Source organism: Peromyscus eremicus, chromosome 20, assembly GCF_949786415.1.
Source record: "Peromyscus eremicus chromosome 20, PerEre_H2_v1, whole genome shotgun sequence".
NCBI lineage: Eukaryota > Metazoa > Chordata > Mammalia > Rodentia > Cricetidae > Peromyscus > Peromyscus eremicus.
Window position 1 is genome coordinate 48420686 of NC_081436.1, and position 18798 is coordinate 48439483.

Sequence of the window (18798 nt, forward strand, 5' to 3'; positions counted from 1 at the left end):
AAGGACCTTATAATATCAATATAACACTATTATATAATAATAATAATAATAATATAGTGAGTAATATGTGCCCCCTGAATGTCATATATTATGTGATGCTTGTCAAACAGGAGGCATTGTGAACAAAAACTCCTGAAAAGAAACTGTGTCTGCAGGGACTGATTGACTGATTAGAATTTCAGTGCTGCGGAGAGACTGGAATGTTGCAGGTCCAGAGACTAATTATTCCCTTATCTTGGGCTAGTTCTAGCCTCTAGAACAACATTCCTTGCCCACCTGTGTGTCAGAACTAATATCCTGTGACTAATAGGTTAAAAACCTTTTGGAATCTGTTAATTTAGCACCAACCCAAAAGCTCAGAGAGCATCTTGGGACTGTAGGAAAGCTTCCCCCACTTCTCTTATAACTGCCTCTCTGATATACCCAGTCTTAGTTAGGGTTTTTACTGCTGTGAAGAGGCACCATGATGACCATGGAAACTCTTACAAAGGGAAGCATTTAATTGGTGCTGGCTTACACTTTCAGAGCTTTAGTCCACTATCATCGTGGTGAGAAACATGACATCATGCAGGCGGGCATGGTGCTGTAGAGGGAGCTGAGAGTTCTACATCTTGATCCACAGGCAGCAGAAGCAACTAGTACCACACTGGGTGTAGCATATGAGACTTCAAAGCCTACCCCTACAGTGACACACTTCCTCCTACAAGGCCACACCTACTCTAACAGCGCCACACCTCCTAATAGTGCCACTCTTTATAGGCCAAGCATTCAGACACCTGAGCCTATGGGGGCCATCCCTTTTCAAACCACCACACCATCAACACATTTTAAACTTGCCTTGATTTATTGTTGCAGGAGAATTGTTCGTCCAGCCAATCCACTGTGTCAATAAAGCAACCTTGAATCTAGGATGGAGTCAGCGATTTGCTGACCGGGATTAGCCATAAAGTTCTTGGAGGGCTTTGCAGGTCAGCTAGAGAGGGCAGGAAGAGACTGGGGAGGAGTTCTCAGGATTTTCCAGTGCTGGAGGACCCAGAAAACGTGGAGAGAGGGTCAGCCCATCACTCTGCTTTCCTGGCATTTCCAGGTCTTCATCTCAATTTCTGCCTCCTGAGCTTTAATTATGCTAGAACAAATTAGGTAATCGTTTCATCTGGCAGCTGCAATGTATGACTTTCCTTGCTCTTCAAAACTATAAAAAGTTCACAAAACTGCTTCCAAGTAGGAACATGAAATTTGAGGTAACCTACATCTGTGTTTTCCAGGCCCAGGGTCACTCAAAGTGGCTCCAAAATAGACCCCTATTCCCTTTTTAAAAAATTAAATTTTCAGCCGGGCGTTGGTGGCGCACGCCTTTAATCCCAGCACTCGGGAGGCAGAGCCAGGCGGATCTCTGTGAGTTCGAGGCCAGCCTGGGCTACCAAGTGAGTTCCAGGAAAAGGTGCAAAGCTATACAGAGAAACTCTGTCTCGAAAAACCAAAAACAAACAAACAAACAAAAAATTAAATTTTCGCCGGGCGGTGGTGGCACACGCCTTTAATCCCAGCACTCGGGAGGCAGAGCCAGGCGGATCTCTGTGAGTTCGAGGCCAGCCTGGGCTACCAAGTGAGTTCCAGGAAAAGGCGCAAAGCTACACAGAGAAACCCTGTCTCGAAAAACCAAAAAAAAAAAAAAAAAAATTAAATTTTCAGAAGAAAACAAGGTTTAAATAAGTATGGCATCTGAAACAATGTTGAGATTCTCCTGAAGCCCACGCCTGTCCCATGGTAGATATAGATAGAATACAGGCAGTTCTTCCTTGGTGACCACATGAAGAAAATGGATCCCTCTTGCAGACCCCGGAGAGAAAGCCATGCCTAAAAAGGAAAAACAAAATAAAGAACTCCAAACCAGGGCTGGGCTTCCTGGACCATAACCCCACTTAAATGCTGGTGATGACAGATTGCCAGAAAGCTCTTTATGAGGAGATACATCTCAGGGTTATGGGGATGGGATCCCCAGACGTCCATTCTACTTTTCAACTCTTAATGTGGCTTCCTGTGGGCCATTTCCATGTGCAATGCTTTGTTTTATCCACATGGATCTTTTAAATATAAATGTTAAATAGTACATACTTAGTGAGACATTTCTTTAGAAGAGGTTCGTGGGCCTGGGTAAAATATTTAATGGGTTATTTGAAAACATATTTTTCCAAACAGCACTGCCTTAAAGACTTGCAGCCCAGCCGGATCTTGCTGTGGTCTCCATCCATCAGAGAAAGGCTTTGCACTTACAATGAGGTCTCAGGCACAGTCTCTGCCTGCTGGATTTCACCTGTGTATCCAGACTGCCGCTCTTCTGCAGCCTTTGCTTACAATGCTCAAACACGCTTTCTTCGTTTTCTTTTCTCTGGGATAACAAGTTCTTACTTTGGTTTTTATACATACTAATCTCTCTCTTCCTCAAGTACCCTTTTGTTCCTACTTGTTCCTTTTGCTCAATCTCTTTATATGGCTAGACCTTCCTCGTATACAAGTTCAGCCCATGTCACCTTTTTTAATAGGACTCCCATGGCCTTGCTATATGTGCAGCTGCCTTCCTGTGTCGTACTCCTGATCATTACCACATTATATGGCTCCATTTTATTCCTCCTGTCACTGCCCCAAACCGTCTCATTTAGATCTTTATCTGTTTATTATTAGTGTGTGTATTGGTTACATTTTTATTGGTGTGATAAAACACCATGTCCAAGGCATCTTTTGGAAACATTTATTTGGACTTGTGGTTCCAGGGGGATGACAGTCCATGATGGCAGAGTGGAGGAGACACAGCAGTTGCAGCTTAGAAGCTGGGAGTTTAAAAATCAGAATTTCACACCCAAATCTTTCAATTTCATATGCCTCCCCAACAAGATCACACTTGAGGCTCCCCAAACAGTGCTACCAACTGGAGACCAATTATTCAAATAGTCAAGAGTATGGGGGATATCTCATTCAAAACTACCATAGTGTTACTCACTAGACTGTGAATTGTCAGTGTAATGCCTGGATGCTCCAACTTACCACAGGGCTTTGTGCAAAACTGGCACTCATTAAGTGTTCACTAAATAATCATGTTCATGAGAAAGCAAAGGCACATTGGAGGTAAGTTAAGGTCTGTTCTCCACTGGCACCTGGATTTCTATTGGACATTTTCAGGTGAGGGAGGGAATGGGTATATACAGTGCCATGTCCATTCCATTTCAGGATATAGGGAACTTTGAGTCAGTTTTACCCAAACATTATCCTCAATCCATTATCCTTCCTTCAACTCCACCGCATTCTCCATCCCACATCTTCACTCTACCTGTGAATTCTGTGAGTGGAAGAGAAACTGCGTACTCTCATCCCATATTCTATGATAATGCCTTAGCGTAGCAAGCATTTCCTAAGTATGATCCCTGAATAATCTCACCCATAAAATCTGTACAATAATTCCATCACTCTATTTTTATGAACTTTATTTCTATCTTCTCCATCTCTTAGCTATTTATATCAATACCTTAAAACAGTTCCACATTCAATCCACTCTCCTTTTTTAAAAAGCTTTTTATGAATGGTTCATTGAATACTCTGTAAGGAAACAATGGGCTTTTATACTGCTTGCAGCCAATCTACTTTTTAAGGTTCTAGGATATGAGTGGTATTTTTCCATTATTTGATCATTTACTTCTTCAAATAAGACCATACATCCCTTAGTTAGACAATATATATCTTCAATATGTTCTATCCTTGTCATCCACACATTCACAAGCAGGGATATATTTCAAACAGAAACAAGCAATCATATCCTTAGGCTATGCTGTGTTCCAGCCACATTAGTTACCTAATGATTATAACAAACTTGTGGCGTAGATGCCATTAGCCCAATTTAACTCTGAGGAACTAAACTCTGTTTCAGAATCTGTCCAAAAATCTTCCAGCTCAAAATAAAAATGTAAATCTAATGCATGGCAGAGTGAGTCTAAGGCTAGAGACCAAATGTAGATATCTGTGTTTACAATGAAACATGAAAGAATTAAAATGACTCACTGTTTTATTTATAACAGAATAGTCTCCCAGGCAAGATGATTTCGTTTTGAATACGGCAATTCATTGAATGCTACTTTTTGCTAAGGCCTTGTGCTAAGTGCTAACGTGCAAAACAAAATAGAAATTCATAGGTTGAAAAAGAAAAAAAAAGATTAAAAAATCAAAACAACACTCCTGTGACAAACACAGCAGCAGGAAAAAGATCGAGAGGGGCTGTTCTGATGTTAGTGATGGTGTTGCTCTGATGTTAGTGATGATGTTGCTCTGGTGCTGGAGATGATGTTGCTCTGGTGCTAGTGATGATGTTGCTCTGATGTTAGTGATGATGTTGCTCTGGTGCTGGAGATGATGTTGCTCTGGTGCTAGTGATGATGTTGCTCTGATGTTAGTGATGATGTTGCTCTGGTGCTAGTGATGATGTTGTTCTGATGCTGGAGATGATGTTACTCTGATGCTAGTGATGATGTTGTTCTGATGTTAATGATGATGGTGCTCTGGTGCTAGTGATGAGGTTGCTCTGATGCTGGTGATGAGACTGTTCTGATGCTAGAATGACTAGCACTGGGCCAGAAGTCAGAAATGTAATAACTTGAAATTGGATGGTTAGGATTTATTGAGAACTTACTGTAAGGGGTGCATCTTGCTATATGATTTATACACAACTTCTCACTTAACAGTCACAACTACACAAAAGTGACTGTTTTTGGTTCTTTTTTCAAGAGTAAAATTGAAACAGAGACCATGAATCGGTTTGCTGGTCTTCACAAAGCATCAGTATTACAGGCGTTCCCGTACGACCATGCAAACAATTTTATATTTTATATAAAATATTGGCTGTAGACTAAAGAATGGAAAGGCAAAGAGGCCAGGAAACAACACTGGAACAGCACAGGCAAGAGGTAATGTTGCTATGGTTAAGGAATTAATAGGGCTCAGCAGCGTCAAGGATTAAACCCCAAGGGGCTGCAGACCTTCCCTGAGGAGCGGCACTGTGTCTGGTGTCTCGGTCTGCAGAGCGCTGCCATGGAGCTACAGTCCAGCTCTTTCAAGAGAGATAGCAGCAAGGTGCTGCTCTTCTCTGGAGAGGGATGATTGAGACCGGCTCTGTGGATGTCGGGCAAACTTTAGAATGGAAATGAGAGGGAATGAGAAAGAACTCTGCTGCCAGCATGAAAATGCTTTGCTAGATGGGCTCTGTTGTGAGAGGTCCAAGCAGGAACCCAAACCAGAAGAGAGCTCTCTTGTGTTCAGTCCAGGCTTCTGGCTTCAGGCTTCTAGGACCTGCTAGCAAGGAGCAGCCAGCTAAGCAGGAACGCAGTTAACACAGCCCTTCTCCAGGATCTTGAAGCCAAGCACAGATGAGTGGGTAGGGAGTAGAGACAACAGGCACACCCAGGCAACCATGCTTTCGTTATGTCTCTCCACCCTCTATTTTTTCCAGATGACTGTTTCACTCTTGATCTTCCTACTTCAAATTCTCAGTGTCTTCTCCTTCATTGACATACTCAGTTGATAAACTTAGTTCCTGTTTCATAGAAAACAAAAAAACAATGAATCGATCCGAAGAGAGTGTTGGATTGAGTCCACCAAATCCCCCATCTGCCAGCAGAGTTCTGGTTGTGGAGACTGTTCTGTGCATAGCTGCTGCTTTAGAACTTAAGTCATCATTATGCACCGGATTTGGGCTTTCCTTCCTTACTGATGCACGCTATTTCAGTCATACTCTTCTCCCTCTCTTGCTCAGAAATCATGAGCTTCCTTGCATCTACCAGCTCCTGTTTGGTTAGGTTGGGACTGTGCGTTTAGTGTGGCCAATGGACTCAGCAGACATGAGAAATGTCAGTTTGAAGATAATCTAATTTAAAACTGTAAGATGGAGTTGAAAGCAGTGTTTCTCTAACTGTCTTCCCTCTGACCTAATGCTGCAATTTAAAAGAGAGCAGAGCCCCTCCCTATACATCCCTAATTGTGTGGGGACATCAAGAGCACTGTTTCTTTAACTTTAGCTCAGACTTGCATAAACAGCTACCTCTTTATTAGGCTTCTTGTCTCAGACTAAACTCCTCATCTTGTCATCTTGTCCAACCTCCATACACACACACACACACACACACACACACACACACACACACACACACACATTCACTCACTCACTCACTCATTCACTCACTTCTTGATTTCTCCAGCTTTATTTCTGAGTGGTATCCAAGCACTAACACTCAAAAATAAACACTCCTATCATTGCTCACTTCTGCTCCTAACAATGCAGACATTGACTTTTAGTAATTGAAGGAGGAAAATGAAGTGAAACACTTCCATGTTTGGGAGTAAACAGGAAGAAGACATCAGGAAATGTGGCTGGTTCCATGATTTGATTACACCTGAGCAATTCTATTAGGTAATATATTTCACAGGGGAGGATCAGTGCAGGTGTGTTTATTTCTCAGAGTTGATGCCTAGCACATAAATATGAGGCTTTTTTAGGACCCCTAGAGTCTAGAAATTCAGTAGTTTCTAATCTTGGGTAGGAATAGGAATCTTTGGGATGAATATCAATTTTTCTAAAGCACTACCATGATCACTGCCATTGTGCTTGGCTTGTAGTTTATCTGTATTAGAAAGATGAGGTAAACAAATGAATTAATTGAGTGAATGAAAACTCTCAGGGCCCAGGGTTAGATTTTTTTCCAAATCCAACATTTCTAACATGTCTCTGTTGTTGTACAGATGTTTCTACTGAGGTAAATGACAACCACATTTAAAGGATGAGTAGCAAATTCTAGGACACTTGAAAAAAGTACCAAAATAATAGCAATAAGGAGAGGAGGAAAAATAATTGTATGTCCTCATCACCCAGTGTCTCCATCGAAACTCTCTTTATAACCCCTGTGAAAGATGATCAAATGTGAGATGCTGAAAATACCCTCTGTTGCCTCCTGTGTAGAAAGGACTGGAGGTTCAATGGAGGCGGTGGGGCTGCTTCTTGTTGATAAGCTGCTACAGCTGAGAAATATGAACTATCCTTTCCCATGCAAACTGATTCAAGATGCTGAATTCTATAACATCCTCTACCACACCAAAAGAGGCCTTATCTTTCAAGGTCATTATTTGTCAAAATACTGCTCTAAGGAATTGCCGATGTGTAGTATTCAGTTTTCCACTGTAAAATTTTGCCATGCCACAGGCAATTTTAAGTCGAAGTAGGGCAGTAAGAGGTTGTTCTTCAGTTCTCACTAATATCCTCTTAAAACATGGGAGAGTGCATAAAAACAGGGAATTAATTTACTAAGTCCTTTTTTGAAGATGAGATTAACCTTCAAACATGGACCAATTCACATGTCATCCTCATTCCATTGTGCAGGCTAACTTGCTGTGGTTTAATATCTTCAGCATAACTGATACCCTTTATCTATAATATCTCCAACCACACCTAAGCATTACAAATCTAGGAAAGTAATATTTGGTGGTACTATTGGACTGTGAGCAGTAGCCATATCATTTTGATGGCTGTAAATAGGACAATTATATGGTTAGCAATCATCTATGCTTTTGAAGAAAGGAAATGTAGGACAATTCTATCGATATATCATCTCCAGGGCTTGACTGATACTCCTAAAAGGGTTATACTTTGACATCTCTTATCACTTCCTAACTTTTACATTTGAAGTTGTTTCTAACAACTGTCAAGCATTACCACATGACCTTTGACCCCAATCTTCCTCTGCAACTGGATTTTGATATCTTTGACCCAGACGAGTTTAAAAATGAACTCTTAGATCAATATCCATTTCCCTAAGTCAATCAGTTTATCAAGTAGGCTCTTTCTACCAATAAAAGACTGAGAGCTGCAAAGAAATTTTCATAACAGGATTCCTTGTTGGAATGGAAAGGATTTTCACGATGATTTTGGTTATTTAAAAAAAAAAAGAAAGAAAGAAAGAAAAATTAACCTGAATGCTCTTCTTCCTGAATTTATTCTAAACAACATATATTAACATTTTAAAATAGAATTTAAACAGGTGCCCAGTAACAGAGTGGCAAGCGTTAAGTGTGAAATTTGAAAGTTAAGAAACTAAACCACATATGGTCAATGTTTTTTCTTTAAACATCCGCCTGTAATGGCCTGTTAAGTGGCCCCATCACTGTCAAGTCAAGAAAAACTTGTAAAACTTGGGAAGTGGGTACTCACAGACAACATTTGTTTGGTGCTTTTAATGATGGCTGTAATTAGTCATTTAAACAGATTGCCCTGTGATCCAAAACTGGGGGAGCAGGGAGATGAACTGAGAGAATAATGTCCTGAAGGCATTTTTTTTAAAGCTTAATGTGAAAAACAAGGCCTTTTTCTGTGGAGGGGTCTTTGGATCATGTTTCATTATGTGGGAATGGATCTGGAGAGCAACCAAGACTCTATAAAATAGATGTGACTGAGGGTAGACTTTTTCTGTTTGTCACCAGAATGCCAGAAAGGTTTTTGTTGGCGAGAGGACAGAAAAGTGATCTAATTTTGCAATTGGCTAGTTAGGAAGTAGAAGGAGATGATGTACTTGGTGAGAATGAATTGAAACAGAGCCTGCGAGAGATGGCCCACTGGCTAGGAGTGCAAGTGTGAGAATCTGATTCCAAACCCCAGCACCCATGTAAAAAGCAAGATGTGAAAAGATTTATCACAATTTAGTACTATTTGCTGTCCAATAAATTTAGTAATTTATTTATTAAACCGTCAAAAGTGATAAAGGACTTTCCATCGATTGTTTGTCTAATAAATGGATTATAATTTAAAAATTAAAAAAAAAAAAAAGCAAGATGTGGCTGCCTGGCCTTGCAGCCCCAGCACCATAGTGGGTGGAGACAGGAGGCTCTCTGGGGTGTGCTGACTGCCAGTCCAGGTTCACTGAGAGAACCTGGCTCAAATGAGCACGGCAAAGATTGATAGAGCAGGATGCACAGTGCCCTCGCTTAACCTCCAAAAAGCATTCAAGGGCAAGCACAATGGCATGCACACATGCACACACGGTGAACACACACACACACACACACACACACGCACACACACACACTACAAAATATAAATAAATAAACATCCATAAAAATGGTTTTTAAAATGAATGAATTGGGGCAGAGATGGGGATAAAAAGAGGAGATTTTAGTAAAGACTTAAGAAAGCTATCACTGCCCACTTGGAACTGGACGGTTGCACCTTTTGCTGACAAATGTACCTTGAGAGACAAATTCAGTTTCTACTTCAAAGATGAGAGTAGAAAATTTCAGGGGCTGACAGGAAGAGATTGGACTGATTTAATTAGTTCATGATTTCCTCAGCAGGAAGCATTCTCTCAGAAAACACCTTTATCTCAGCAAGTCTCAATTACTCCTTCTTATGGAAAGGCTGTTTAATTTTCACCAACCACTTTGCCTGTCGGTGGTGGTATATGTGGTGATGACTTAAGAGCTTCTAAAGAGCTGGATGATTTAAAGCTGTGTTTGTTCCGTGTGTGTGTGTGTGTGTGTGTGTGTGTGTGTGTGTGTGTACGCATGCATTCTCACATCCTCACCTTCATATGTGATAGATAATAGCTAATATGTCCTGAACGATGACTGAACACTTCACACAGGTCTAACTCTTCTAATTGTCCCAATGTTTTAGCTACTCAGACACCTAGATAGGAAGGTTTTACCACTTAGGAAATGGAGAGTCAGAGTATTTAAGTAACCAGCTTGAGAGGTGACAGGGCTAATAAGATAAAGGGCTAAGATCCAAACTTAGGTGACCTAGCTTTCAGATCGATGATGTTCCATGCAGAAACTTTCTCTCAGTTATGTCCTTCAGAATTTCTATTTTCCATCTGATACTAAACATATGGAACACATAAATTGAGCCCTAGTTGAGTCTCAACTCTGTGCTGGATGATGGAGAAGCATATTAAGGATGGAGATGGCAGAGCAGTTGACCTGATTTCAGTACTCAGAAGACTGAGGCATGCTGCTTTGACAGAAATGATGTTTTGAGAGCTGGAGGAAGAAAATGCCTCAAAGCAAGAAACCTATACTGTTCCACTCCCTTCAATGGCTCAGAATTCTGACTATGCTAAGGAAGGGGCAAAAGGTGAATCAAAACTCCAGAACTCACAGATGGCATGCAAACGTGCTTGCCGACATCTGCTTTTTCATCTTAGTAGCCTTAAAATCGTAACTTGAAGTTGTCTTGCAATTTACCATCCATCGTTGGAGTGAGCTGATTTAAAGATGTGGAATTTCCAAGAAACAGGCATTTTAGAGGGTTAACTGGAAGCCATGAGACAATTCCTTTGGTAGACATATCACCCTCTCGCCTCCACGATTACCTTGCATATGGTGCATTTTTATATAAAATAAAATCTGACCATGATTTAAAAATGCCCTCGAACCACCAAGTTTACCAGGCCACTTCATCATTAGTACCCTGACCTGCACAAAATGTGAAAATAAAGAACCATTCCATAGCTCTTGAGACATAGGAAGCAAATTAGCGTGATCCGAAACATTGGGGAAGCCAGATGTGGCCAGAGACGTGAGAAACCTGAGCAGCTGCCTGGATGTGCTCAATGAAGAGGGGGACACATCGATTTGTCTCCACGGAGCAGGGCCAGATATCAGCAGAATGCTAAGTAGCCTGTCGGTGGAGCTGACTGATCTGAAGAGATGTGACCTCCTATGTCAAAGTCAAGGTGCTCTTGGCCTTCAAAGTTCCAGAAAAAATACAAATATAAATGAAAAAGCAAAGGCAAGGCCCACCTCTAGCCCCAGAGGCATTGAGGCATTGCCTCAACAATCATTAATGCCTTCTGAGTTACAAGCATCCCACTGGAGGCTGGCAGTGACATATAGATCATCTAAGACTGGACTGCTGCTATTCTCTACATAATAATCACCATAAAGTTGCAAAGTTATATGATGTCAAGAATCACAGAGTTGAGAGAGTCCTTTCCCATAAGCTCGTGGCTTTTTAAATAGAAGAGTAACAGAATAACCCATGTGTCTTTTTCACTTTTGTGCCTTTGTCTAGAATGGCCTGTTCTTAGCTGCTTGGAAGCCCATTATAAAATTCGAAGTCCAGCAAGGCTGTTCCCATGATGGCATAAATTCTGACGCTCACTCAGCAACGCTCCCCATTCCCTTTCATGCCTTACTTCATCCTGTAATGTGAGAATCTGCTGTAGTAATCTAAGTATATGTCTGACACACCTCCTGTGTGCCTTCCAGTTTGTGCCTCTTCTTTAGCTTCGTCTCTAGGTGATTTACATAAATGCAGAAGTAGAGTGATAAACCATGGCTACTGACTTGTGATTTCCAAGACATCGGCCTGCACACTTTTATTTTAATTGAATTGCCAGACAAAGTGTGGGTTAGCACTGTGGGTTAGAAGCATATACTATGACTAATTCCTCTTTATAACCCGATTGTTAAGCACAATGCCTGTCGCAAAGCAAGTACTCAGAGCGGACATGTGCAATCAATGAAGTCAATGCAGCTTGATTTCTCCTTTTAGGTTAATTATCATTTCAACAACTTGGAGAATCAACTTCCAAGTTTTTGTATGCTCTTCTTGGAAATCTCTAGGTTCCTGCAAACACATTCAATGGTGGGTCCCAAGATATAAACACTCTGATAGGCAGAAATACTTTTTTTTGAGTAGCATCTCTTTGAAATTTTTACGAATTAATGGCCTGTTAATAAACAGGCTAGAATTTAAAACTAGAAGGATTTACTGTCAAGATGATAAAGGAATAATAACTTGAAAAAATATTTTGTATATTTATACACATGTCCAAATTCAGACTAGAAAAAAAATTATCTATTTTAAGGACTGTGACCAATTTTCTAATAACTTCTAATAATTACACCTCCATAATTAACATATTCAAATGGAACATGTGTCCTCTCCTTATTAGAAGTAAGCTCCATTGTTTAAAATTATATGATATTATATAATCAAGAACTTGGAATGATATAGACCTTTCTTGCCAGTTGTCCTTCCTGAGGAGGTCCTGGGAGAAGACCTATAAATAACAGAATACAAATCAAAATGCCACTTGATTAATATTTGAGTTGGTATCCTATAACTTGAAGAAATGTTTTGATTGCTGGAATATGAAATAAGCCATCATTTTTCTGTGGTTTAAACTTAAGTCTCCAGATGAGCTTATTCAATCTCCCTATGCAAATAATGGAATGAGAGAGAGAGATGGATGGGCACATTTGCAGAGGATCTGTTCTTACCTACTCAACCCTGTGCTCACCAGAGTTGAAAGAAAGGGAGTGAGCCATGCCTGAGGGGCTGGTTCTTAGAGACATACTCCACCTAGTTGACGTACCAAGGGGAATAAAGAGGAAGATATGAGCCCAAGTTTCTCTGGCTTTGATATACCATAACTTTGGATATCTTAAGTTAGACCAATGTACATTCCGGTTTTAGATGAATTGCATTAAATGTCCTGCCTCCTCAAAGAAAGATCTGGAAAATAAGTAAATAGAAATGGACCCAACATGAAAGACATTCTCACGTTCTACTTCTGATTCTTGGCTTCTTGTTCAAAGGCAGCCATTTAAGGTCCAAGTCTCCACAACCTCCACTTTCTCCTGATGGTCTTTAAATCTCTCTCTCTCTCTCTCTCTCTCTCTCTCTCTCTCTCTCTCTCTCTCTCTCTGTGTGTGTGTGTGTGTGTGTGTGTGTGTGTGTGTGTGTGTGTGTGTATACTACATCCACAATTAACAAGTGTAACTAGGTCCTGGGGATGGTACTAAATACACTATCAAGCACAGGACAACATTCCTCACAACAAAGAATGACTCAGTCACAAGTAAGAACAGTACTGTTAGAAATATGTTTGAGTTTGCCAAGAAAGAGACCACCATTCCAATCAAATTCTCTCAACAACACAAAACTTTACTGTTGATCAAGAGGGTACCCTGCTCACTAAAGGAGGGGAGGAAGCACATGGTGAATTCAATTTTTAATTCTAGTGCAGGTGGCAGCTGTGCCTTTTCCTCATTGGCTGGCATCTGATCTCACGGTCTTTCCCCTTAGAAACTTAGCCCAAAAGGAATGGAGGGTAGAGGGATCAGCCTTTTTAATCAGATAGCATAGCAGGGCCTTTGTACATACAAAGATTTTGCCAGATTTGGGGAAGGGGATTAAAACATTTGCATAAAAGTCTTACAAGGTGGGGAGATAAAAATATTTTAATTCCTCGTCAAAAACAGAAGCTTTATAGTAGTTGGCAGAAAAACCCATATTTAGTATTTATTACAGTGCTGAGGGTCAGAGACAGTGAGGTAGACTACGGCCCACGGGAAGAACCTTGTTCTTTACGTTTATTAGTCCATGAAGCTCAGATCTGAATGTCTTCATAACCATAGAAACTTCACTTTCCAATGAGGAATCTGAAGTTCAGAGAAACAGGACGAGGTCCAGGTTAGAGATGTGGAAGAAAGCAGAGAGAGACGGAAGCCATGTTTTCTAACTCATGCTCTCCACCCCACTGCCGTCTCTCCTCCACCCACGCCTCTTCACTGCACGACCCAGATCCATCTTTCATCAAAGCACAGCCTTTCCAATTCGCTCTTTTCTCTTCTCTTCACCAGATTTTTATTCAGAGTCAAGCTCAGTGCAGTCTGTGAATAGCAGGGGCATAGTCAGTCATGGATAGGATACATCCATCAAGGAACCACTATCAGAGCTTTGCTTCTCAAACTCCACATTTTATTTATCATATTCTTATGAATAATACAAACTAATAATTGGTACACATATATGCAGTAATGACCAACTGTTGAAACAGATTATTTCGTCAAAATAAGAGAGAGGGGGTGGGTGGGAGAGAACAGAGTACACAGGAAAATACATTCAAAGTGAAAGCATAAGTAAGCACAAGGGGAGGGTAGATCTTGCATTCTGACTTGGCTTGCTTCTCTCTCCAGCTTCCTTCATGTCACAGTCTTTAATGCACCTGTATAGTGCACCATTGGCAACAAGGGCCTTCCCCAAGTTCTTCAGGATGCTTACTCACTGATTTGATTCTTCTAGAACCTGGCTCCTCCTACATCCCACCTAATTAGCACATATTGTTTTTTGTTCCCATCTCAGCTGAGATGCTGGTTTCTCTGAGAAATTTTTCATTGACCTGCCTCAATCTCACAGCCTGTCTTCACATCACTGGCTAGTTCTTCTAGCATTTCTCAGTTGTCTTCATCTACACACAGTCTGTCTCCACCACAAAAGGAAAAGAAGAACTCTGTAAGGGCAAGTGTTACGTCAGCTTCATTCACTGATGACAGTTTGAACAACCCCACTAAAACTAACACTGAAATGTAATGCTCCTGGTGGACTCATGAGGTAGAAGCCTACCCTGGCTGTGGTTTGGGGTGGTGGAACCTTTGGGAGGTAATGTCCAATGAGAACACAAAGATGGGGCACTAATTAAGTGGGACTGTGGCTTTGTTCAAAGAGGGGCAAGAAGTAAGCCAGGATGTTCAATCCTCGCATCCTGTGATGCTCTGCCCTGCCTAGGGACTCTATGAACATAGAGCTCATGAAGAGGCTTCCCAGCCTCCAGAGCCATAGGCCACATAAACTTTCCTTTTCTGTTACTTGGTGTAATTCAATTACAGAAATGAAAAACAAAGCTACTCCCCAGTCCTCATCCTAAGTCTGGTATCAAAAAATACCTTTTGAATGAGTGAAAAAATAACATTTTAAAATTACCTATCCTCTTTGATTTTTTGTTTTCTCTATATAATAATAGTGTTAAGTTGAAATTCTAAAAGTTATACTGTTAGAAAATGCAGTACAGATTGAACAATAGTGATTTATAAATATTGTGCAAAACTGGACATTTATCTTAATTCTTTGACTTAAGTCCTTTCCCTGTGACCTGGATAAGAAACATCCTGTTCTGTGCCTCCTCGTTTTCTCGCATTATTAAATTACAATTTATGAAAAAACATTCAAGAGCTAGCAATTTCAGAACTTTTTCCTTTTCCCATACCCTTTGCAGAGAGAACTAAAATAGAATTCAGTAGCTTACACATAGAGCACTGCAGTAGTGTAAAATAGAATTCAGTAACTTACACATACAGCATCGTAATTTACATGCAAGATTAAAAGAGGGAATTCCACCATTTCATAATGAATGTCTGTTTAGAGATGGTGGAAGAGTCGAGTTCTGATGCCTCAAGAGTCTATCCAAATATTTGTGTCTCGTGCTGAAGATCCCTGGGAAGGCATTCCTGAATTCAGGTATACCCATTATTGTAGGGAAGTGAACCCTTTATTACCTGTGGTTGCAAACATCTGCTATTTCATCCCCCAGTTAGGATTAATCTCTGTATATATTCCTATGATTGGAAACAACTGCTGATTATGATATAATCCAAGAAACTGATGAATCTCGTACATCTTCACCCATGGTGGGTGTGGATAAATAAAAAGGAAGAACGTGCATGTTACATTGCCGTGACTTGCTCATATCTATTTCGCTGGTTGCTTCACTGTCTGTTACCGAAACTTTACAGCAGTTTCTCAAGGCCTGTGAGACACAGGAAGCTGGCAGTGTGGCCGAGCTAGTCCTGTGGGTCTTCACAGAAAAGGCAGCTGGGATCCTGGTCTGATGCAGATTCTATTTGAATGGTGAGGGAGTGCAGGTCAAAGCTAGTGCTGAGGACTCGGGCAATCCCTGTCCGGACTGACTGGCTGTCCTGGCCAGCAGCTGTTGATAAAGAAACACAGGAATATTAATGCAGATAATACATTCTCTCTCTCCCTCTCTCTCTCTCTCTCTCTCTCTCTCTCTCTCTCTCTCACACACACACACACACACACACACACACACACACGAGGGAGAGAGAAAGATGCAGGAGCTGATTGATTTCAGCTTCAAGTGTTCGGTGCCCGACGGGTGCTAAATGCTAAAGAAGCATTTGGCTCTAGCACTTAGCTCTGTTCACACAGACAAGGCAGGGGAACGTGAGTGCAGTAAAGTACCCGTCACTATGAGTACTCTTCCTACCAAATTACCTCTGCAGTACGGGGAAGGAGCGACAAGGCTTGGAAAGAAGCAGGACCAGACTGAGCTATTGTGTCTTACTGGGCCCTGCTCACCAGCCCCCACAAATCTCCCTTTTGCAGCCCTTGGATTTAATTAGAATTTATATCAAGACAAGTGGCAGGAACAAGGAAACATTTAGAGCTCCCCCAGACCTTCCCTAGAACATCCACCCTCACTGCCACCCTTTTTCCTGCCTTAAATAATATCAGAAGGCTGCAACGTCCCCCCCGCCCAAGGTAACCTGATTGTTTGCTATATTCTTCCCCTTGGGGTGAGATATTGGTACGGAAGATGCTGTAAATTTTCTGAAGTCATATCTGAGCCCCTTGGAGAAGATGGGGACATCTGACAAAGCACAGCCTTCAAAAGACTGTCACTGATATTCCCGTCCCTTGCCTCTAAGTAACGTCTTCAGTCATTTTTTAACAGCCTAACATAGTACCCCTGGCCTGAGCTTTCTCCTAAGAGGATGAAAAACCTCCTACCTCCCGTTTCCCCCAGTCTGAAAACTTATCATGGACATAATCCCCTTCCACATGAAGAAAGCAGGCTTGAGTCTATTCTATGAAGTGTGTGGCATGACCACGGGATGGCTGACCATCTTTCAACACACCTATTAGCTTGTGGGAATTTCAAAGCTGAGCTTCCATTTCCCTTCTTTTGTGTTCAGGGTCAGAAAACCATCTTTTACACAGAAGATACTCCATTGAGATTTTATTTTTGTTGTCGAATTCATTCCTATTATTTAGACTGAGATGGCGCCCAGACAAACAGGTGGAGTCATTTTTTTTCCCCTGAGGCCAAGGGCTTGAAGTTGGGGAGATATTTTAGCCGTTTGTACTGTCTCTCTACCCTATGCAATCAGCCCAGAGGATGCCATTGGGATCATTGTTGCTATGACAACATTGATAAGTGGGTTGGTTTTCAGAGACACTGGGTAGAGCAACACATTTTACAGTTGTTTTGACAGACAATAGATAGTAAGGGCAGCTCTAAAAGGAAGAGAGATGACTGAGGTCTCAGGGTATGGAGTGAATCTTGCCCGGGATGTTTACAAAACTCACTGACCTGTAGCAACATGAACAGAGAGAATCACTTGGTTCACTGTAAGCGACCAGATGTGCAGACTGTGCACAGACATCACACCATCAACTGCGAGGATGAGCTCTTTCACGCTGTTGTAACTCAGGCCCTTTGGAACACCTGTCAAAGGAAGAGTGTGACCCTCTTGTTGCTTATCTGGATGTGCTTGCTTGGGAAGGCTAAGTCAGCTGCACAGTCTTCAGCAGAACACCAACTCGCATCCAGTCCCTTCTTTGGTTTTTTTCCTCAAATGTTTAAAAATCTGACTCTGTCAAAGGCCTTGTCAGCAATCTCAAGTCCACAGAGAAAATACAGAATTTGCTAGGCAACATCTAGCAATAGTAATCATCCTAACGGTGCTTTTATCTTTGCACAGTCTCTACAAAACATAATGAAATGATATGGGGTTTGGTATTATACATCTTGGGTTTACATTCTGACTACAATTATTGTGAATTTCCTCAAATTGCGATGCTTCTTTGATCATGTGCGTAGTAAAATATGGCCAGTAAGAGCAATGTGTACATCATGAATGATGGGGGGACTTCATGGAACAAGCCTGTTCTTTGTAAATTATAATGCTATGCAATGTCGGTTGTCCAATAAGTCACCCCAGGAACTGTGCTAAGAGGAAATGCTAACATTGCAATGATAGCTTATCACTTGGTTTGCAAATTCCCCATTGTTTCGGCTGCCCAAGTCAGCATTCAACATCTGGGTCACAAACTATCATAACTTGACTGTCACTCTTCTTTCTAAATGAATCATGTAGAACACATGGGAAGATGGGAAGACCACCAGTCAATCAGTTTGGTTTTTATTTTTTTCAAATTTATTTTTGACAGGTTCTCACTGTGTAATCCTAGATGGCCTGAATGTATTATATAGTCCAGGCTAGTCTTGAACTTATAACAGTTCCCCTGCCTGTATCTCCCAACTGCTGAGCTTACAGGCATCTGCTGCAATTCCTGGCTAATTACCTGTTCTTTGGGACTGAACTAGTCTCAGCATGTCACCCCTAACTACAGAGATGCAGTCTGGGAAGCTCAGAAAACAGCCGTACACCAACTGTGTTATGCCAGATGTAAAGAAAATCACCAAAATACAGAATAGAGGAAGGAGACGTGCCCAGCAAGCTTTAGTCATGAGCTACTTTCTTGACTGTGAGAGTTACTACTGTCATCTATTTTTGACTGACTGGAGAACCCATGGAGCCAGGTAAAGCAGAAGAATATATGGGTCACACTGGTTATGTGTGATGAGGTTAATTAGCAAAAATCTGCTTTGGGCTAAGAACAAGCTTGAAACATCATTTCCCCAGCTTCCCACTGGCCCCTCTTCCTCAGCCATGTTAAAGTCTCATGCCTCTTCTGTTGTAACACATGCTGTTCTATTCCTTCTCATGGTTTAGACAATTCTCTTTTCACTCATGTGTAGCTCCTCCCCCATCAGGAGAGGGTCAATCACTGCTTTGCTCAGCTTTGTAAGTCGAATTTTACAGACATGATCTCACAGGGTTCAGCAAGCACTTACTAAACAAATAAAAGTCATCACAGTGTCCCTGTACTTTGAGGCACAT

The 18798-nt window shown here is 41.3% G+C and overlaps 1 protein-coding gene across 1 annotated transcript in view; it reads right to left on the reverse strand.

Moving 5' to 3' along the window:
- Positions 1 to 15651: 15651 nt before the first annotated feature.
- The window catches only part of Slc30a8 (solute carrier family 30 member 8), a 36160-nt gene continuing 33013 nt past the window's right edge, over positions 15652 to 18798 (reverse strand). The window contains exons 7-8 of the mRNA XM_059248004.1: positions 17205 to 17339; positions 15652 to 15797 (exon numbers count right to left, since the gene is read on the reverse strand). Coding sequence (XP_059103987.1) covers positions 15652 to 15797; positions 17205 to 17339 — 281 coding nt within the window. The remainder of the gene's footprint in view (positions 15798 to 17204; positions 17340 to 18798) is intronic.